The sequence below is a fragment of the Mobula birostris genome, chromosome 11 (genome assembly GCF_030028105.1).
Source record: "Mobula birostris isolate sMobBir1 chromosome 11, sMobBir1.hap1, whole genome shotgun sequence".
NCBI classification, from domain to species: Eukaryota; Metazoa; Chordata; class Chondrichthyes; order Myliobatiformes; family Myliobatidae; genus Mobula; species Mobula birostris.
In genome coordinates, this window is record NC_092380.1 from 48,970,718 (window position 1) to 48,993,581 (window position 22,864).

The 22,864-nt window shown below is 43.1% G+C and overlaps 1 protein-coding gene across 1 annotated transcript in view; it reads left to right on the forward strand.

The window, feature by feature from the left end:
- The first annotated feature begins 2,502 nt into the window (after positions 1 to 2,502).
- syt13 (synaptotagmin XIII) overlaps positions 2,503 to 22,864 on the forward strand; it is a 30,817-nt gene continuing 10,455 nt past the window's right edge. Inside the window, exons 1-5 of the mRNA XM_072273110.1 lie at positions 2,503 to 2,682; positions 15,883 to 16,105; positions 18,358 to 18,492; positions 20,705 to 21,015; positions 22,302 to 22,419. Coding sequence (XP_072129211.1) covers positions 2,503 to 2,682; positions 15,883 to 16,105; positions 18,358 to 18,492; positions 20,705 to 21,015; positions 22,302 to 22,419 — 967 coding nt within the window. The remainder of the gene's footprint in view (positions 2,683 to 15,882; positions 16,106 to 18,357; positions 18,493 to 20,704; positions 21,016 to 22,301; positions 22,420 to 22,864) is intronic.

Below are 22,864 nucleotides of genomic sequence, written 5' to 3' on the forward strand. Positions count from 1 at the left end.
TCCATTCGTTCCTCATTGACCTCCTTCGAGTGTTGCTGACCCTCAGACCCTCACTCCAAGTCCACTCCGTCCGGCAGTCTACCAACTCCCTCCACTCACGTCTTCCCTCTTCACCTCTCGCCGACAAAAGACAGCGAAATCCCTGCTCTCAGACCCACAAGAAGGAACAACACGCCTCTCATTGGATGGCACACATTCCAAAGCCCCCGTTATCTCTAGTCATAACCCAAACACTGCTGCTACAGAGAAACCATTACATTAGCAGTGAAACATTACAGAGAGGCCATTACATTAGCAGTGAAACCTTATAGCACGTTACATATAGTTCACTGATAAAAACAGATGAAGGTCAAAGGAACAAATCAAATGTTTTCAACCTCCTCTTTCTAGGACAAGAGGGCATGACTTCAGAATTGAAGGACATCCATTTAGAACTGAGATGCGGAGAAATTACTTTAGTCAGAGGGTGGTAAATCTGTGGAATTTATTGCCACGAGCGGCTGTGGAGGCCAAGTCATTGGGTATATTCAAGGCAGAGATAGATAGGTTCTTGATTAGCCAGGGCATCAAAGGGTATGGGGTGAAGGCAGGGGAGTGGGGATGACTGGAAGAATTGGATCAGCCCATGATTGAATGGCAGAGCAGACTTGATGGGCCACATAGCCTACTTCTGCTCCTATATCTTATGGTCTCCTAAGGAAGTAGAGATACTAATACACTTTCTTGTCCTTGGTATTTACATGGTTGATCCAGGGCAAGGTCAAGATTCCCTCTTATCATACTAGGGGACCATTCAATAGATGATCAATGTAGGAGAGGTTGGTAGGGAGGAGTGAGGAGAAGGATCAGTGGATGGATTGGATGAGGGAGACTGGGGGAGCTGACGGAATGGTCTGAACGTGGGTCAATGGGGGAGAGGTCTAGTTCAGGTTTGGGAGTATATTTGCACCACGGGACTCATATGCAGCAAATCATTTGGCACAACTGTGGTCAAGATGTGTAAATGAGCATTCTGTTTAGATCCACCCCACCCCCCAGTTTGTTTGCAGAATCCACACAAGAATTCAGAAGTGTGCTGCTGGTGCATAAATGACTGGGTTGCATTTACTAGTTAGTTTTTTGATAAAAGTCCATCAAGCAGGTGCTGTACCTTTGAATTTCTAGCTCAGGCTTTGCTTACTCTGCTGCTTGTGTTGCTGGGACTAAACCAAACATGTTATTTAATAGTCATTTTCCTTCCCATTCCCATCCAACATACTGGAAAAGTTAGGAAATAACTAACTTTTACAGTGATATCTGTAATCTGTCAAGTAGGATGCCGTGCACAATTCTGATTTGATGGAGACAGACATGACAGTATGGAGGAACATCTGGAGAAACTTCTGAAATGCCCGCTTCGCTGCCGCTGCTACTGTGTGGTCCAGAATCTCCGGAGCAGAAGGCCCCAAATCCTCAACTTTGCATGTTTTGGCGGCCGGGGCGAGGTCGAAGGCACTCAGCAGAGGATAGCGCTCGGGAGGCTGTATCAGAGGGGCTGGTCGGAGGCTCGAAGTTTTTGGATGGACGGACTCAGTGTCGGCTGTGGTCGGGTGCTTCCAATGCATCAGCAGTTGTCGGTGCCTGGAGGTTTATGGCAGGGAGTTTCTCCCTTTTGCCGCCTGCTATCGGGAACTCAGGAGTCGATCGGGACTTGAGACTTTTTTTTACCGTGCCCATGGTCTGTTCTTTATCAAATTATGGTATTGCTTTGCACTGCTGTTAACTATATGTTATAATTACATGGTTCTGTCAGTGTTAGTCTTTGGTTTGTCCTGTTTTCTGTGATATCACTCTGGAGGAACATTGTATCATTTCGTAATGCATGTATGCATTTCTAAATGACAATAAACGAGTACTGAGTGTTCTCATAATCTAACCTTGCGAACCTTCCTTCACTTTCACTACCGGGGCGTAGGAGTTTACCAAATTATTCAGCATTGGAATAAAAAAGAAGATGCAGCTGCCCAGGAAGGAGTTAATAAACAATAGTCATCAGCTGTACTTTTGTAGTTTGTTCTTTTCTGCTAGTTTTCTCTTCCCTCCTAAATTAATAGATCAACAAACATAATCTTACAATTTATTGAAAATGTGAAAATTACTTGCCATTTAGTAGCGCTTTTTTTGTCAGTAAGTTCATTGTTCTCTGCCTAACCCTAACCAGTCTCCCCAGTTACCTTTTTTATATTACTGCACAGGCTCCACCTCCCTGCTGACATCAAAGCTCTCTCTGTTCCAACTGAAATCAGTCTTAGATCTACATTAAGTGCTGCTGCCTCCATTTCTATTCCACTGCTACTAAAAACTCCAGACTGGCTATCCCCTAGGGCTCTTCCATAATGTGTTAACTATCTGTTTGAGGACTTCCAGTATAAGTTCTGCCTTTGAAGGGTTTGTAGAAGCCAAAGGACGTTGTTTTGAAAGATCAATGTTCAGCACAGCTGTCCCTGGCCCACGTTGATGATAATGCTTCTACTGATAGTTCTCGGGGCCACTCTCGGGGTAACTGGTGGTGTTATTGCTACCTGTGCAATGGCCTCCCTCTGCTCCCGTTTTAAGAAGCTGAGAGGGTCCTACATAAATCCGGAGAACAAGTGTCTGGAAAGCACAGCAAAGGAGAGAAATATCCTGCACACGACACAGCAGGTAAGCAAGAGAGTATATTGCCTGTGACCTTTTGCTGTGCATTCAGGAGTTTACAGGGAACCTGAAGAAGGTATAAACAGGAGGATTAATAGGTTTGCCTAGAGAATTGAGTAATTTTTGAAAATATTTGTGCTACTCTCTTAAGGCTATCTGTGCAATGAACAAAAGATGCACATTAATCAGGGGTGTTTGATAGACAGAATGCTGCATGTGGTTTCTCACTCCTGCTCAGTAACTCTAAGCACCCCTGGGAAAAAGTAATGTAGAGGTTTAAAGTGATGGCTGGATTTTTGATAGAGCCCTGGAAAATACAACAACGTGCCAGCTCAATAAGTTAAAGACATATAGTTTCTTTGTTAAAAGTGTCACAAGCAACATTAAAGTCAAAGAACTAAAGAGGAGCTGCAGAACGTGTAACGCATGCCTTGCTGTGACTTTCAAACTTGCCAGACCTTCAGTCATGCCTCAACACTTAACAGTGCCCAGACCCTAAACACTCCTATAACCTTCAGTGAATTCGTCCAAAGGTGTCACTCCCAGCAACCATTATTAAGTATTTATCCAGACATATAAGTAGCGTGACAACTGGCGACCTCAGTGGCCAGAGATTGCTATAGAATGTGAGAGAAGTTCCAAAGAGAAGGGATAGAATATTAAACATCAAGAGGTATGGAGGTTAAGGAATAACAAAGATAATATGATAATTGAAAAGGCTTTACCTTATCTTCAAAAAATTGCAGTAAGACACAACAAAGCCTCAGAAAAATTACTAATTGTAGCAATTTGTTAAAAAGCACATTCATTTATGGCAGGTGGGTGCAGAACATCTTAAAATATATTTTCTGCACTATACTAAATATTTAAATTATGTTACTAAGTCATGTCTAGGGAATACTTTATCTGAGTGGTTGCTGGGTGGATTGCTTCTCATTGCACCAAACCAGGAACTTGGATGACCTTCAGCTCATACAGGAGAATGAGGAGGATACAGATGGGATCTACAGGGAGGTAGTCACCCCTAAGTTACTGGGGGTTGGTAGCTAGGAGACTGTAAGGAGAGGAAAACAATCCGGATAGAGAGTGCAGAGTACCTCTGTGGCTATTCTCCTCAATAATAAGCATAACACTTTGGATACCGCTGAGAGAGGAGTGAGGAAATGACCTACCAGGGAAAAACAGCAGCCTGGGCTTTGGCACTGAATCTGGGTCTGTGGCTCAGAAGGGAGGGGTGACACGAGGACTATAGTTGTGATAGGGGAGTTAATAGTTAGGGGGCACAAAGAAGATTCTGCAGATGTGAAATAGATACCTGAATAGTATGTTGCCTCCCAGGTGCCAGGGTCAGGGACATCTCGGATTGAGTCCATAGCATTCTGAAGGGGGAGAGTGAACAGCTAAAAGTAGTGGTACATATTGGTGTCAACAATATAGATGGGAAAAGGGATGAGGTCTTGAAGAGAGAATATAGGGAGCTGGGTAGGAAATTGAAAAGCAGGATCTCAATGGTGGTAATCTCAGGATTGCTGCATGTGCCACGTGCTAGTGAGGGTAAGAACAGGATGATTTGGCAGATGGACGCATGGCTGGAGAATTGGTGGAGGGAGCAGGGTTACAGATTTCTGGAGCTTTGGGATCTCTTCTGGGGAAGATATAAGCTGAACAAAAAGGACAGGTTACACCTGAAACCAAAGGTGGTGGGGGGGGAGGTGGTGGTGGAGAATATCCTCAGAGACAGGTTTGCTAGAGCTGTTGGGAGGGTTTAAACTCATTTGGCAGGGGATGCGAACTGGAGTGATGGGGCTGAGGATGGTGCAGTTGGTATACAAGCAGATGCAGGGTGTAATGAGATTGTGAGGAAGGACAGGCAAATCATCGGGCAAAATTGTCTTCAGTAGGATGGATTGAAGAGTGTCTTTGGACTAAATGGAGAGGGGGGTGTTGGTTCAACAGTTTGGAAAAGTGAGGATAAAATAAAGGGAAGGAGAGTGCAGGAGAAGTTACAAAGTCTCCAGAATAAAAAGACAAAGTTTAGAAAGAAATAACAATTTAACCTCCAGTAAAATGGAAACAAAATCAAAAAGGATGATGTATGCAGGACTGAAAAAGGTGCTATATTTGAATGCACGCAGTATATGGAATAAGGTGGATGATCTTGTAGTGCAGTTAGAAACTGCAGGTATGACATTGTGGGCATCACTGACTTATGGCTGAAAGAAGATCCTGGTTGGGAGCTTAACATCCAAGGATACATCTTGTATTGAAAGGACAGGCGGGTAGGCAGAGGGGGTGGAATGGCTCTGTTGGTAAAAAATGAAATCAAATCCTTAGAAAGAAGTGACATAGGATCAGAAGATGTAGAATCTTTGTGGGTAGAGTTAAGAAACTGCTAGTGTAAAAAGACCTGATAGGAGTTATATACAGCCCTCTGAACCATAGACAAGATGTGGGATATAAATTACAATGGGAGATAAAAAAAAATACGTAAGGCATGTAATAAGGGCAATGTTACGATAGTCATGGGGAATTTCAATATGTAGGTAGATTGGGAAATTAGGTTGATGCTGGATTCCAAGAGAGGGAATTTCTAGAATGCCTTTGAGATGGCTTTTTAGAGCAGCTTCTGGTTGAATCCACTAGGAAAAAAGGCAATTCTGGATTGGGTGTTGTGTAATGAGCCAGAGTTGATTAGGTAGCTTAAGATAAAGGAACACCTAGAAGGTCATGATCATAATATGATAGAATTCACCCTGCAGTTTGAGAGGGTGAAGTTAAAATTGGATGTATCATTATTTCAGTGGAGCAAAGGGAATTACAGAGGCAGGAGATAAGAACTGGCCAAAGTTGATTGGAGGCGGACATTAGCAGGGATGATGGCAGAATAGCGACAGCTGGAGTTTCAGGGAGCAGTTCAGAAGGTGTAGAATAGATTCATTGCAAAGAAAAAGAAGTATTCCAAAGGGAGAATGTGGCAACCATGGCTGACAAGGGAAGTCAAAGACAGCATAAACGTAAAAGAGAGGGCATACAACATAGCAGAAGTTAGTGGGTTGCTAGAGGCTTGGGAAGCTTTTCTAAAGCAACAGAAAGCAACTAAGAAAGAGCAATAAGGAGTGAAAAGATGAAATATGAAGGTAAGCTAGCCAATAATGTGAAAAGTGACACCAAAAGTTTTTTCAGATATAAAGAATAAAAGAGAGGCAAGAGTGGTTATTGGACCACTGGTAAACTATGCTAGTGAGATAGTAACGGAGGAAAAAGAATTGGTGGTTGAACTTAAGTTTTTTGTATTATTCACTGTGGAAGACACCATTAATATGACAGAAATTTGAGGCAGAAGTGCGTGTAGTTGTTATCACTAAGGAGAATGTGCTTGGGAAGCTGAAATGTCTGAAGGCAGGTAAATCACCTGGACCAGATGGACTACACCCCAGGGTTCTGAAAGAGGTAACTGAAGAGATTGTGGAGGCATTTGTAGTGATCTTCCAAGAATAACTAGATTCTAGAATGGTTCTGCAGGACTGGGACAGTGCAAATGTCACTCCACTCTTATTAAAGAGAGGGAAACAAAAGACATGATACTGTAGGCCAATCAGGGTCTCGTCAATGGTTAGTAAGGAGTTGGAATCTATTATTAAGCATGAGGATTCGGGGTACTTGGAGGCACATGATAAAATAGCCTGAAGTTGGTAAGGTTTTTGTAAGGGGAAATCTTGTCTGACAAATCTGTTGAAAATCTTCGAGGAAATTGCAAGCAGGATAGTCAAAGGAGAGTCAGTAGATGTTGTCTGCTTCGATTTTCAGAAAGCCTTTGACAAGATGCCACATGTGACGCTACTAAACAAGAGCCTGAGATATTACAGGAAAAATACTAACAAGAATAACATATATAAAAGAGAAAATCACTGTGTAATTTTCTTTACATTCTTCGTGTCATTTGACCAATATATTCAGTCGTGTTAACACATGCTTTAAAAAAAATACCATTGCCAGCTGTGCCCCCCCCCCCCAAAGGATATATCCCTTCATTGTTTGAGGGGCTTCCTCACCAGACTTAGCCCTTCAACATCCAATAGCAGAATCACCCCAGACTGTGGCTGTTCCCCAAGGTGGCTTTGCATTGTCCGCACCATGCTTCATTCACACCATCCATAAACTGCAAACCTAGACCCCATACCAATATCTTCAGAACCAGACTTCACAATGCAATACAGTCACACATAGACAGGTGCAAACACAAATCCATGCAAATAGTGCTATCTCCATATCTGTGTGCTAATATGCCCAGCTTTTTAGTTCCAGGCTATGCCTCTGGGTCTCTATCTTCATCAATGTCATTAGATGCAAATGTGCTTGTATGATTCATGAGGATATGCTTGTAAGGTTCTTTGGCTGTCTCCAAGCAGGTGTCCTCATTTCCAAACAGGTGAAATCTGTCAGATACAAGATTATGAGCAATTACTCCTCCAACATTTAGTAATATGAGCCAATTTATTGGTTGTTACTGCGAAGTCTGGCATTTTATTTCTATGAAAAAGGAACTTAATATTTGTAAAACTTCTGATTGCCTCAACTTAGTGTGTAATGGTGAAATTTGCCTCTAAGCATAAACTGGCTTGAACACAGATTTAATTTGCTGGACCAAAGGCTTAAGCCACACTGGGGAATTATGCTTCATTTTCTTATTAGGAGCCAAAGTCTGATGTCTTCTCTGTGCTCAATATCAACATCAGAGGCAGTCATTAATGAATACAACCATCTCCAGGACAAACAACTCCCACAACCTAAATGTCCTGCCACTGACATTCAAGTATTTTGAGAAGAACAGCAAAATAAATTGGAGTGAAGCACAGTGGGCAGCTGATCAATTATCATCCACATTCCCTAAATATCAAAAGGTAAAATTATCCTCATTAGACCATGAGATATAGGAGCAGAATTCGGCCATCCGGCCCATCGGGTCTGCTATATCATTCGATCATGGCTGATTACTATCCCTCTCAACTCCATTTTTCTGCCTTTTCCCTGCTAACCTTTTAGAACCTGATTAGTCAAGGATTTATTACCACTGCTTTAAATGTACCCAATGACTTGGCCTCCACAGCCATCTGCGTCAATGAATTCCACAGGCTCACCACCCTCTGGCAAAAGACATTCCTCTTCATCTCTGTTCTAAAAGGACGTCCTTGTATTTTGAGTCTGTGCCCTTGGGTCCTAGACTCTCCCACTGTTGGAAACTATCTCTCCATCTTTCTATCTAGACCTTTCAATTATATTATTTTACTCTATGCAGTTTTGCTTTTCTGTCTGTTAATATTTCACCCTTTCTCTTGTAACTTTTGCTCCTCCCTGCCATCTCTTCCTCTCTCACTGGCCTTTACTGTGCTGTTCTACGTCTTGGGAATCTGGTTATATTGTATAAAGAATGATTAAGCAGAAGGGCCTATGCTCTCTAGAGTTTAGAGAACATTGAGTCATACAAAATTCTGATAGGGCTTCTTATTCCCGAGGCAAAGCTCACGTTTCTCCTGATTCGGGATGTTAAAGCCTGAAAATAGAGGGTCTTCCATCCAGGATTAAGTTGGGATGAAATTTCTTCATCCAGAGGGTAGTGAGCCTTTGGAATTCTCTACACAAGAGGGCCATAAAGGATTAGACTTTGAGTTGGTCTATGACAGAGTTAGTACATTTTTAGATATGAAGCAAATCAAGGGATATTTCAGGGAAATGGGTGAACATTTGAGAGAGAAATTTCTTTGAGGGGGAGCGTGTGGGATGACTGTGATTATCGCAGTCAATTGCCACTGCAGCCTCAGTGATCTGACAGCGAGGATGTCAGTAGACTTTCAACTGCACATGTCCTTTGTGGAAACTCCATCACCACTCTTGCCCCACAATATTCCTGTCCACTGTGGATGCTGTAAAGATCCCCATCACCCACCGGCCATTTTTACCTTAGGCACACTCATCCTCCTCCATCTCATTCACACTATCTATATTCACATCAGGTGGCACACACCTGTCCCTGCCCCATGTGCAGTTCTTAGCCTCCCCTTCTTCCAACACAATGTGTGACATCCCACCATCCCTTCTTCCCATCTCCACCCCGCCACCATCATTCACTGTCATCCACCGTGCCTGGTTCTCAGTGCCTCTGCTCATGGGCTAGAAGGTGTATTGATTAGCACCAGGCTTCCAAACACAAAATGCATCAGAATTCGTCTTACCTGATGTGGATCATTGCCATGTGAAATTGTACCTGTTGTGAATATTGACTGGACGTATCCACGTACCATCTGTTTTAACATGTTTGACATTTTCCTGACATAATCTTGTCACAGTTTGTATCATGCATTTTTCAAGCCTTCCTGACAAAAACTGGAGCTTAAGGGTACAACTTACAATCATCATTGGACATCTGCAATATAGTTAGATGTATTGTTAGTTTCTTTTCTTTCTACATAAATGGTCAGGAAGCATAACTAGGTTAAGAATCAGCTGTAGGTTTCCAGTGTACCTCACACAGCTAACAGAAAGTGTTTTCTTAAGCATTTAGCTGTTGAGATACTTGGACAATGGGTATCTCTGTTGCCGTACCATTGGCAGCAATGGAGTTGTTATTGTTGGCCATGTCTAGTTATTCTGAGTGCTACAGAGAAACTTCAAGCAAGTATGGCTAGTATAAGTGAAATGGTGATGATGTGGCAGATGGAATATAATATTCAGCGCTCGGGGGGTGGTGCTGGTGTGGTCAACAGCACACTTCATTGGTGTCAGGAGTGGGATTAGAAATTAATGACAAGATTGAAGAGCTATGACATCAGTTGGAGCACCTTAAGACCCAAAGAATAAGTCGAGGGACCAAGCAGTTTGCCCCCCCGCATCCCCGGGCTGGGCTCCCAAAGACAGGACACTGACGCAGAGGAGAACCTGGAAGCAGAGCATCATACCTTCCCAAGAAACTCCGATGGGGTCAGTGTACCCAGGCTCCTCCACCCAGGGGACATGGCAGAGTGCATCATCCACCTCCCTCGTGGCCTGCACCAGGGAACCCAAGACTCCACAGCCATGGGAGGATGGGCAACATGGCAGGCACCACTGACACACCAAAGCAAGAGGAAGACCAGTAATTAACGTGGTACGGTCCAACCTGAAGCTCCCCAGCTACAATGGTGCCAGCCGCTTGGAGTCTTACCTGATGCAGGTCAAACTTGCTGCATGGCACAATGGGTGGAGCCCTACCAAGACGGCAGGGCACCTTGCCTTGGTGCTGGGGGGGGCCCTCCTTGATCTAAGGCCAGCTGAGCAGCATGATTACAGGGTCGCCGCATGGCCGACCATTTTGGGGTCGCAAGAACATTGGGCAAGCTGTGCGAACACTTCTATTGGCCTGGGTACAGGCAGGACGTGGAGCTGTTTATGTATTGCTGCGACGTCTGCACGTCCTAGAAGGGACTGAGCTGCCCGTCTAGGGTGCCAATGTAGTATCATCTGGTTGGGGCCCCAGAATGGATCTGCTGTCCCTCTCAGAAGAAGGGACTAATCCCCCAAGCTCGGAGCCACTGGAAGAGTGTTGGGGTTTCCTGAGCAACAGAGAGCACTCGTGCTGCACTGGGACTAGCTGGCACTGTATTAGCTTTTGGCTACCACCAACTCAGTGAGGCCGAAGGAAAGAAGTGACACTCTGGGTGTCCTGCCTCTTGCCTCATAAATAATGCCTCACGTGAGGGAGTTTGGACTTTGTTGTGGATTCTAGGGTTCTCAAGGACAGCTGACCCCACAGGTGGGTGCAGTGTATCCCTCCAGCATTCCTAGTGGCCAGCACTATTTATTTTCTTGTTTTAAAATGTTTTCATGGTGGGATGTTCAAGTTCATTTATTGTTACCTTTTAGCTAGGGTTATAGAAGTTATTTGCATGTGTGTTTGTGGGTTCATCCTGACTGTAACCAGAGTATGTGACCATCACCTCCCCATCTGTATGTGACTGAGTGGGTTCTCTCCCTGAGTCATAGAGCCTGGTCTGTTTTGTGCTTGTCGCAATAAAACCTGCAGCTGAGCGAAATGAGCTTCTTGTCTGTCATCATGGACCAATTGCTTGCCACAATATGGAAAATATCTTGGTAGAAAAAAAATTGAAAAGCAAAGTATTTTTACAGTGTTGAGAGATTGTAAGGTGCAGGCATTCAAAGGAACCAAGATGTACTGAAAACTAATGTGAGGGTAAAGCTGGAAATCAAAAAGACAAATGATACGCTGGGCTTTAGTGCAAAGAATTTGAGTACAAGAGTAAAGTTGACTTATTGCAAATATATACAGGGTTGTGGTGAGGCAATACCTCAAATATTGTGTGCAGTTCTAGTCCTCCTACCGAAGGAAGGATATAAACAGAGTACAGTGAAGGTTCACCACATAGAGTTTGGGATAGGGGTTTGGTTTGAAGAGAGACTAATGAGACTGGACAATACACGCTAGTGTTTGGAAGAATAACAAGTGTTCCTCATTAAGACATAGAAAGTTGTTACAGAAATCAAGGTAGATGCAGGATTGATATTCCCCTCATTGGGGTGTCTTGACCCGAGAGTTAAACTAGGACAGACTTTCAAGACTGAGATACAAAGAGGACAGTAGTAAAACTTTGAAATTCCCTAAGGAGCCAGTGGAAGCTCAGTCCCTGAGTAAGTATTCAGATCAATAGAGTTGGATCTTGAAGAGAATCGCAGGACACAGACGAAGTTCAGAAAGCATTGTTGAGGTAAAAGGTTAGTGCTGACCTTACTGAATTCAGTTGGCGGGCTGAATGAGCTACACCTGCTACTATTTCCCTATGCTTGCTAACCAGACAAGGTCCTGTTTTACCACTTCACTCTGAGTGAAAACAACTCAAACACTAATTTCCCCAGTTTCACTCTATATCATGGATGGCCTGAATGGCCTTTGCAGATAATTGCAGCGGTGATTTAAGGAATCAAGAATTATGAAATCTAATTCCTTGGCAATTATCTACCTACCACTACACACCCCAGCTCTGTTGGCATCGCCTCCCACTGTCCTCACTCATCATAGGGACTACCTCCACCACACACACACTCATCATGAATCCCACCACTGTGGGTGCTCTCCTTACTCAATTATGATACTACCTCCTGTCCTTACCAACTGCTTTCAGGGAAAAATACCGTCTATGAATTCTGTTCCCCCACCCTCTCTTCCCTTTATTTTTATCCACTGTAAGTTCCTCCCACTTCACTGCTCCTATCTTTACCTCATGCTGGTTCCTCCCACCTCACTTCTGCTCATCTTTCCAGCCTCCATTTGTCACCTATATTGTGTTCTCATTACTCTGCCTTTACTGCCCATAGAAACACAGAAACATAGAAAGCCTACAGCACAATACAGGCCCTTTGGCCCACAAAGCTGTGCTGAACATGTCCTTACTTTAGAAATTACCTAGGGTTACCCATAGCCCTCTATTTTTCTCAGCTCCATGTACCTATCCAGGAGTCTCTAAAGAGACCCTATTGCATCCGCCTCCACCACCGTCACTGGCAGCCCATTCCACGCACTCACCACTCTCTGTGTAAAAAAAACTTACCCCTGACATCTCTGTACCTGCTTCCAAGCACCTTAAAACTGTGCCCTCTGGTGTTAGTCATTTCAGCCCTGGGGAAAAGCCTCTGACTATCCACACGATCAATGCCTCTCATCATCCTGTACACCTCCCTCAGGTCACCTCTCATCCTCCGTTGCTGCAAAGAGAAAAGGCCAAGTTCACTCAACCTATTCTCATAAGGCATGCTCCCCAATCCAGGCAACATCCTTGTAAATCTCCTCTGCACCCTTTCTATGGTTTCCACGTCCTTCCTGTAGTGAGGCAACCAGAACTGAGCATAGCACTCCAAGTGGGGTCTGACCAGGGTCATATATAGCTGCAACATTACCTCTCAGCTCCTAAACGCAATCCCACAATTGATGAAGGCCAATGAACCATACTGCCTTCTTAACCACAGAGTCAACCTGCGCAACAGCTTTGAGTGTCCTATGAATTCAGACCCCAAGATCCCTCTGGTCTTTCACACTGCCAGGATCATCACACTATCATTAGTACTATATTCTGCCATCATATTTGACCTACCAAAATGAACCACCTCACACTTACCTGCGTTGAACTTCATCTGCCACTTCTCAGCCCAGTTTTGCATCTTATTGATGTCCTGCTGTAACCAATGACAGCCCTCCACACTATCCACAACACCCCCAGCCTTTGTGTCATCAGCAAATTTACTAACCCAGCCCTCCACTGCCTCATCCAGGTCATTTATAAAAATCACGAAGAGTAGGGATCCCAGAACAGATCCCTGAGGCATACCACTGGTCATTGACCTCCATGCAGAATATGACCCGTCTACAACCACTCTTTGCCTTCTGTTGGCAAGCCAATTCTGGATCCACAAAACAAGGTCCCCTTGGATCCCATGCCTCCTTACTTTCTCAGTAAGCCTTGCATGGGGTATCTTATCAAATGCCTTGCTGAAATCCATATACATTACATCTACTACTCTACCTTCATCAATGTGTTTCGTCACATCCTCAAAAAATTCAGTCAGGCTCGTAAGGCACGACCTGCTTTTGATAAAGCCATGCTGACTATTCCTAATCATATTATGCCTCTCCAAATGTTCATAAACCCTGCCTCTCAGGATCTTTTCCATCTAATTACCAACCACTGAAGTAAGGCTCACTGGTCTATAATTTCCTGGACTATCTCTACTCCCTTTCTTAAATAAGGGAACAACATCCGCAACCCTCCAATCCTCCAGAACCTCCCCCGTCTCCATTGATGATGCAAATATCATTGCCAGAGGCTCAGCAATCTTCTCCCTAGCCTCCCACAGTAGCCTGGGGTACATCTCGTCTGGTCCCGGTGACTTATCCAACTTAATGCTTTCCAAAAGCTCCAGCACATCCTCTTTCTTAATATCTATATGCTCAAGCTTTTCTGTCCGCTGTAAGTCGTCCCTACAATCGCCAAGATCCTTTTCTGTAGTGAATACTGAAGCAAATTATTCATTAAGTACCTCTGCTATCTCCTCCGGTTCCATACACACTTTTCCACTGTCACATTTGAGTAGTCCTATTCTTTCATGTCTTATCCTCTTACTCTTCACATACTTGTAGAATGCCTTGGGGTTTTCCTTAATCCTGTCCGCCAAGGCCTTCTCATGGCTCCTTCTGGCCCTCTTAATTTCATTCTTAAACTCCTTCCTGTTAGCCTTATTATCTTCTAGATCTCTATCATTACCAAGTTTTTTGAAGCTTTTGTAAGCTTTTCTTCTTGACTAGATTTGCAACAGCCTTTGTACACCACAGTTCCTCTACCCTACCATCCTTTCCCTGTCTCATTGGAACGTACCTATGCAGAACTCCACTCAAATATCCCCTGAACATTTGCCACATTTCTTCCATACATTTCCCTGAGAACATCTGTTCCCAATTTATGCTTCCAAGTTTCTGCCTGATAACCTCATATTTCCCCTTACTCCAATTAAACGCTTTCCTAACTTTTCTGTTCCTATCCCTTTCCAATGCTATGGTAAAGGAGATAGAATTGTGATCACTATCTCCAAAATTCTCTCTCACTGAGAGATCTGTCACCTGACCAGGTTCATTTCCCAATACCAAATCAAGTACAGCCTCTCCTCTTGTAGGCTTATCTACATATTGTGTCAAGAAACCTTCCTGAGCACACCAAATAAGCACCACGCAATCTAAACCCCTCACTCTAGGAAGATGTCAATCAATATTTGGGAAGTTAAAATCTCCCACCACGACAACTCTGTTATTATTACACCTTTTCAGAATCTGTCTCCCTATCTGCTCCTTGATGTCCCTATTACTATTGGGTGGCCTATAAAAAAAACACCCAGTAGAATTATTGACCTCTTCCTGTTCCTAACTTCCACCCACAGAACTCCGTAGACAATCCCTCCATGACTTCCCCCTTTTCTGCAGCTGTGACACTATCTCTGATGAGCAGTGCCACGCCCTCACCTCTTTTGCCTCCCTGCCTGTCCTTTCTGAAACATCTAAAGTCTGGCACTCGAAGTAAGCATTCCTGTCCCTGAGCCATCCAAGTCTGTGTAATGGCCACCACGTCATAGCTCCAAGTACTGATCTATGCTCTAAACTCATCCGCTTTGTCCATAATACACCTTGCATTAAAATAGACACATCTCAAACCATCAGTCTGAGTGTGTCTCTTCTCTATCACCTGCCTATCCTCCTTCTCACACTGTCTACAAGCTTTCTCTATTTATGAGCCAACTGCCCCTTCCTCCGTCAATTCAGTTCGGTTCCCACCCCCCCACCCCCAGCAATTCTAGTTTAAACTCTCCCCAGTAGCCTTAGCAAACCTCCCCGCCAGGATATTGGTCCCCCTCGGATTCTAGTGCAACCCATCCTTTTTGTACAGGTCACGCCTGTCCCAAAAGAGGTCCCAGTGATCCAGAAACGTATGCCACATTAAGTAGCGGTAAGTAGAATGCTACTATACTCAGGGCTTCGGAGTTTGAGTTCAATTCCGATAATGAGTTTGTATGTCAACCCCGTGATAGCTGGGTTTCCTCCGGGTGCTCAGTTTCCTCCCACAGTCCAAAGACTTACTGCTTAGTAGGTTAATTGGTCATTGTAAATTGTTCTGTGATTAGGCTAGGGTTAAATAGGTGAGTTGCTGGGCTGTGCGGCTGACTGGGGCCACAAGGGCCCATTCCGTGTTGTATCTCTAAATAAAGAGTAATTTACAGGTGCACATTACCAGATATTCTTACTGACAGTGAACAATTTCTCTCAACCCTCCTGCCTTCCTTCCTCGCAACCTTACTTGATGTGAATAGTTACTGCACTGATTTACTCCATCATTCTTGGCTGAAACTCTGTGACCTTCCCAGTTACTGCTCTATCCAATTTCCCACGGTTCTCATCCTGAATCTGGTGGTCCATCGCTCTGCATTCAGTGGTTCCCCATTCTGCATCAAATAGTTTTACACCCTATACAGTGGAATCATGAGCAGAGTAGAGAAAAATGTTGGCAAAGAATTGCCTGAAGAAAAATCATGAATATGTGACATAATATCCAAATGTTACAGTGTATCAGTGCATTCTAAAAGGACCCAAATAAAGCTCATGGTGTTCAATTGCTGTCACAGTTTAGAGTGAAGAAGACAATGGAGACAGTCCAGCCAAGGACCAGGTTAGCAACACCTAAAATCTATGGCCCCAAACCAATGAAAACCTTCCCAGAGTTCATCAATTATCCAGACTGCTCCTTAGAAAGGATGGATGAATGTCTGCCAGCTAGAGCAGAGAAGACCCACATCTCCAGTTTAATTGTGAACTCATCTGAAGATCTGTTTGTTTTTTCCAGGAACGGTAAGGAAGCAGGTGAAACATTCCATATTTTAACACATTGCAATGATCGAAAACACATGGCCCTTTATGCTTATGGTGAGGATTACAAAAACAATCTGTTTGCTGCACTGTAGCAAGCATACAGCCACCCTATTCATGGTTAAAGGTGTATACAGCTATGACACAAAGTTCCAATAAGTTCTGGGGTATGATATAAGTGGATGAAACATTTTTTTAGAAACTGAAACAAGTGACATGCGCAGCTTTTAAAAATGATGTATTATGTGAGTCATTATTCCACCAACTCCCCTTTTGAAAATTAAGATTGTTCAATGTGGCATGGTGCCTCTCTGCTGGCTTGCTTGGTATAAGTCCGGAAAAGCTGCAGTAATTACTCCCTCTTCCACCTTCATTCTTTTCCATTTCCCCATTCTTGCTCCCATCTTATCGCTTCCCTCCTCCTCACCCCCATCACCTCTCTCTGGTGCCCCTTCTCCTTCCCTTTCTCTCATGGTCCACTCTCCTCTCCTATCAGATTTCTCCTCTCCTATCAGATTCCTCCTTCTTCAGCCCTCTTCCACCTGTCACCTCCCGGTTTCTCATTCCATGCCCCCTCCCCCACCCACTCACCTGGCTTCACCTATCAGCTGCCAAATTGTTCTCCTTCCCCTCCCCCTATTTCTTATTCTGGCTTCTTCTCCTTTCCTTTCCAGTCCTGATGAAAGGGTTTCAGCCTGAAATGTTGACTGCTTAATCCTCTCCATAGATGCTGCCTGACCTGCTGAGTTCCTCTAGCATTTTGTGCATTGCTCTGAATTTCTAGCATCTGTAAAAGAGCTATGATAAGATGGATTTCAGGAGAGACAGATGATAATGCAAGAAACCGGGGAGGTTAGGCAACATTTGGGTCTTGAGCTGTGTGAACTACTGAATAACTATCTAAAATGCAAAACTGTATTAAACCTACAAGATTGTTAATGCGGTTAGTTGAGGGATGAAAGGTTATTCCTCCAACGTACATTGAGCTCCTTTGCAATAGAGTGCTAGAGAGATCATAGGATGGAAGGTTTAACAAGAATGACAACTGATAGCTCAGGGTAATGTCTGTAAAGTTAATAGAGATGTTCCATAGAGCAGACACTTCATCTACACATGGCCTTCTTAATTTCGAGGACACCAAGTGATGAGTTGTAACTAGTTTACTAAATCCACAGATGTACAAGGAAATTGTTGTTTCACCTGGAAAGAGTAGTTCTTAGTCTCTATAAAGATGAGGATGAGGTAAAAGAGCAGGCTTTCATCTCCTTCACTTGAATAGGAAGGTATCATGTTAAGGGATGTGTGTTTGGGAGAGGTTGCAAAGTAAAGGATGTGCAGAGGGAATTATCTCTTTGGAATGTAGACAGGTTAAAGGATGGTGGCATTATAATGGAGTTGTGGAATTTGCAGAGGATGAGCACTTGAATGTGTGAAACTAAACAGTGGAAAGTTAGGGGTAGAAAAGACAATCAGGTTTCTAGGAGGGTGGTTTATGACTATGGGCAGAAGTACAAGAAAGTTTTGATATTACTTTACAGTGTATCGGTTATAACAATGATAGGTGAAGAGAAAGAAGAGAGTATGTAGGGAAAAGAAGTTAAATTAGACCTACTAGTGAAGGAGCCTTTGGTGTTCAGGGTATGAGATTAACACATTAACCAGAATACTTTTGGCTTCAGTATAATGTTACTGTAACCTCAGAATCTTCCAATTATATGGCTAGAGAAGCGATCCAACCAATCAGTTTAGATAGTTTCTTAAGGGATATTTTTCTACCTTTGTGAATCTTGAATCTTCTGATAATTAGGGCATTTTTTTTTACAAAAATTGTGCTGTCAACTCAGATGGAACCATCTAATATTTAGATATAACTGAATCTTTAGGTCAATTGGGTGTCAAGTCAGAAGGATAAACTATGTATTTTTACATAATAGAAAAAATACTGCAAATGTAGGAAATCTGAAAAGAAAACAGATATTGGAAACTCTAAGCAGGTTAGGCAACATAGAGCACTTCACATGATATTGGGGCCTGATATAGCACCTAAGAGAAAATTAGTCAGTTCTTATGAGATTACAGTTCCATTTGTAGGAACTCACAAGATAAAGCAATATTTGGAGATAGTTTCATGTGGAAAAGCTGCTGCTGGTGGGAAGATCTGTGATTTAGACCTTCAGCTCATGGTTTGCCAAAGTCGTTGCTGATGACTATTCCTTCTTTCTGTTTAACATCAGCTCCCGGTGATGCTGTGCCTCTGTCAGATGACATGCAGAGTGAAGTATCTGAGGATTCGACGGAAGATGTGAAGCTGCATTATGGAATTCAATACAACCGCTATAAGTCGGAACTTTATCTCACCATTATTGAAGGTAAAGTTGGTTCAGTATCATTAAGAGTGCAGTGCAAAGGAGGTTGGTTGGTGTTAATGAAGGTTCAGTGCAAAGGAGGAGATTGGCATTAAAGATATAAGTAATAATGATTTGATTTCAATATAATTTATTGCATAGGCAATCATACCTAGGGTATAAATGCCTTGAAAATTAGCCTTTTTTATAAGAGCCATGTTTTATTCCATCATTACTCATGTTAAGGTTCTTGCAATGATACAATAATATGCACTAACATGACCTGAACATTAGGCTCAGGAGGATATCATCACACTACCTGTCAGAAAAGTTGGAACACATATTTAGATAATCATGGTCATACAATGCAATCTATTTAGTCCCCTACACCCACAAATTATAATATAAAAGATACTTCTCTAAAATATATTCTTTCCCCTTCTTTAGATTTTGCTCTCCTAGTCAGTACCTATGCACAACACAATAGTACCTGGCCTCTTTCCCTTCACTGTGGCTGAGGAAACGTCCTGGCCATTCAAAGTAAATTTATTATAAAAGTACATACCACCCTGAGAAAGACAATGGCATCAAGTTTGTCCATGGTAAATTTCAATCATTGCTTCCACACAGAGTTTAATAGTAAAGAGCTAATCCAAGATAATTTCCTATGAAAAATATATTTTTGGCTAATATTTCAGAGCAGGTGTGATGAAGCCTCCAAACACAGTGAATTTGGTGTTTGTGATTTATCATTAGGGAATAGGAATATTATAATTACTTAGGCAAAATTTCCTATTCCACCTCAAATTCAGCTACAGAAATTACAATCTCCCACTCTTTGCCCCACCCTCATTCCCCAATACTTCAGTTTCTGGTTTCTTTAGCTTCCAACCTTTGATATTGTCAATGCAGTGAAGAACCATTTGTGACAGGGAAAGCTCAAATACCTCCACCCACAATACTTTGTGGTGGTTAAGGGTAGCCCAATGACTTTTCCTTTCAATTTCTCACAGGATTCTGCAGAAAGGAAAGCAAGAAATAGGGACAGGTAGTCTCTTACTTTCAGATTTCCAAAGTGCTGTTCAGCCAGTAATGTACTCTTGAAATTGAACCACTAATTCGATGGCACGTGGCCAAGTGGTTAAGGCATTCGACTAGCAACCTGAAGGTCGTGAGTTCGAGCCCCACCCCAGCGCGTTGTATCCTTGAGCAAGGCACTTAACCACACTGTGCTCTGCGACAACACTGGTACCAAGCTGTATCAGCCCTTGCCCTTCCCTTGGACAACGTTGGTGTCGTGGAGAGGGGAGACTTGCAGCATGGGCAACTGCTGGTCTTCTATACAACCTTGTCCAGGCCTGCGCCCTGGAGAGTGAAGACTTTCCAGGCACAGATCCATGGTCTCGCAAGACTAACGAACGCCTTTATACTTTTTTTTATAATTCAATGGCAAGCACAGTTGTCAATTGTGTGCATCAGGTTACCATGAACAGCACCAGACAAAAAGTCATTTGGTCCAAGCCTAGCCTGTGCTGCTTTTTAACATGAGTCACCTAATCTTGATCCTATTCCCCACTTGCAAAGTCTTGTAAAAACATGTATATAGCAGAGATTGTACTTCCTAACCACACTGTGTGTCAAAAAATTTGTTGTAACCATCCTGTTAAACATTTTTTTATTATTTTGACTTTGAGCCATTAGAATTATAGTGCCACACACCAGCAAAGCATCACTTATTATTTAATCCCTTATAATCCTTCACAAACTGGAAGGTTTCTGTTAGGATATCATAAATCATCATCCTATAGTTCCAAGTCTCCTATTTAATATACTCTACCACAGTATAGTGATTGCAATCGAGTCCGCTCTGGGACCGGATGGAAAAGAGATGAAATTCATGTTCAGTATCTCAATGACAACACTGGTATTCTAATATCTTCTGGCAGTGGAAAAAACCTTTTGAATTTTGGACTTCCTCACTTAGAGTTGCTAAACTACCTACTATCATTTTTATTTTTTTTTTTGATATTGGTTTTTTTTATTCTAAAATTGTGGTGAGAGCCCTGCTGTGGTACATTAGCTGATATCCTCCAAAGACACTTTCAGGGTTGAAACCCCTCCATTAACTATTTCTTGGGCCCTTATTTATTAAACCCTCAATTGTTAGATGTTGAATAATATTACTGCCATGGCCCCACACTCAGCCTTGTTTGAGTCTTGTTTTATTGTCTTCCAGCCCAAAACACAAACATGGTGGAAAACGTGAACCGCAGTGATAGTTACGTGGTAGCTGCCTTGATCACGAAACTTGGGAAGGCTGAGGCCGAGACCTCTATCCAGGCAAAGACCCTGCACCCGGTTTGGCAAGAGACTCTGACATTCCCCGTCTTAGAGGAACATATGCAGGGGGGAACTTTAACCGTGGCTGTCTACAGCTGTGATAAGTATTCCAGGCAGAGCTGTGTGGGGGAAGCTCAGCTCAAGCTGTGTGATGTGGCAGTAGAAGAAAGGACGGAGTGCTGGATCAGACTGACAGCCCCTCTAAAGGTACCTTTCTTCTTCCTCCCCAGTTCAACCTGCTCACTGATGTTGCTAAGTGGTGGAACCTTAGGGATGATAAGCATCTCTGAAAAGCAGTGAGCCTGTGTGTCATCAATGGAGCAACTGCCTGTAGGATGTGAAAATATCTTGGTTTGATTATTATAACTTTTTTTTAAAAAGGGAAGTGTTTGCTTTAGAATTGACCAGTGTTTCAAAATGAGAATTAGAAATGTGTTGTTTGTCGCTAATGGAAAATGTACAGTAAATCAACTGTATTTCTAAAAGAATTAATTTACAGTGTGGATGCTTTGCAGCAAGAGTTCCAGTGTTCAGAACCGGTAACGATGAAAACGGTGATATATTTCCCTCTCCCTGAACAAGGAGAAATGGCAGTGCCTCCACTTCCTAAGGAGATTGAGGCACGCACCACTGACAGCATCCTGACAAGTTGCATCTCCATCTGGTATCTGGTCTGGAAGCGGATGAGCATCGAACCAGAAGTCCCTACAAAGGACTGTTGGAACAGCTGAGAGGATCATAGGGGCCTCCCTACCATCCATCGAGGACATTTAGCAGGAGTGTTGTGTGTGCACTGTTGTCTCTAGGCTGAGATGACTGCCCTCCAACACTGGTGTCTTTTGGCTGAGGAGACAGATCACTAACACTGGTGTATCTAGGCTGAGGTGACCAATCTCCAACAACTCCTTTCTCACCAGAGACCACAGGCCCAGCCTCCCTCCGTTTCTGCACAATCTATTAGAAAGCCTGTCACTGTCCTCGGCACAGTATTTCCTTGGATTGGGAATTCACTGCCTCAACAGCCAGGCGACATGATTACAGGAATTGTGCAGTTTTAATTATTCATCTGGAGGGAATAACTCTACTGTCATGACACTTGTTGAGATTTTAACATATGCTTTCAATGTCTTCATAAAAGTAGTAGACAAGGTAAATGTGGAGCAGTGGATTTGTAACGTGTTTTTCTCTTTATCACAAATAGGACTGATGGGAATCCAGTTAGGTTTGTTCACTTCGTAGAACAGTACGGCACAGGAACAGGCCATGTCACCCACAGAGTTGTGCTGAAGCAGCTAAAAAGCAAATCAAGAACATCCAAACACTACTCGGTCCTACCTACACCATGTCAATATCCTTGCATCTTCTTATATCCATGTGCCTATCCAACCGGCTCTTAAAAGCTTCCAATATACCACCATACCAGGCAGGGTATTCCAGGCATCCACAACTCTCTGAGTAAAATAACTCACCCCCAGTATTGACATGTCTTTCAGAATTCCTCGCTTGGTGAGATCTTGCTTTCCATCAACTTCCTTCCAGCTGCTAACCGTCTGATTGTCATCATTATGAAGGCACAGAACTTAAATCCCAACAAGCTGAATGATCTGATAGGTAAAGGAACCGTTTCTGTCTCAATGTGCATATTCTTTATTTTATTTTTAAATCATTTACTTTTGCTCTTGTGTTCCTGTGTCACATGATGTTCTCTGATTAAGGTGAAGAGCAGCGTGTAACGAATTGCTTTGGCATTTTCCTCCAGTGCTAACCTCACAGGTGTTCATAGGGTCATGGAAGCATACAAGCATGAAACATACATCAAGTCCACCCCTATCAAGCATCCATTTACACTAATCCAACATTAACCCATGTCACCATCAATTCCCCTCTTATTCTATCACTTATTAAACACCAGGAGCAACTTACAATGGCCAATTATTCTATCAACCTGCACGTACTTGAGCTAAGGGAGAAATTAGAACCGAAGTCAAAGGACTCCACACAGAGAGCATTGATGGTCTGGAGTGAATCTAGGACACTTGGAGCTGTGCAGCAGCAG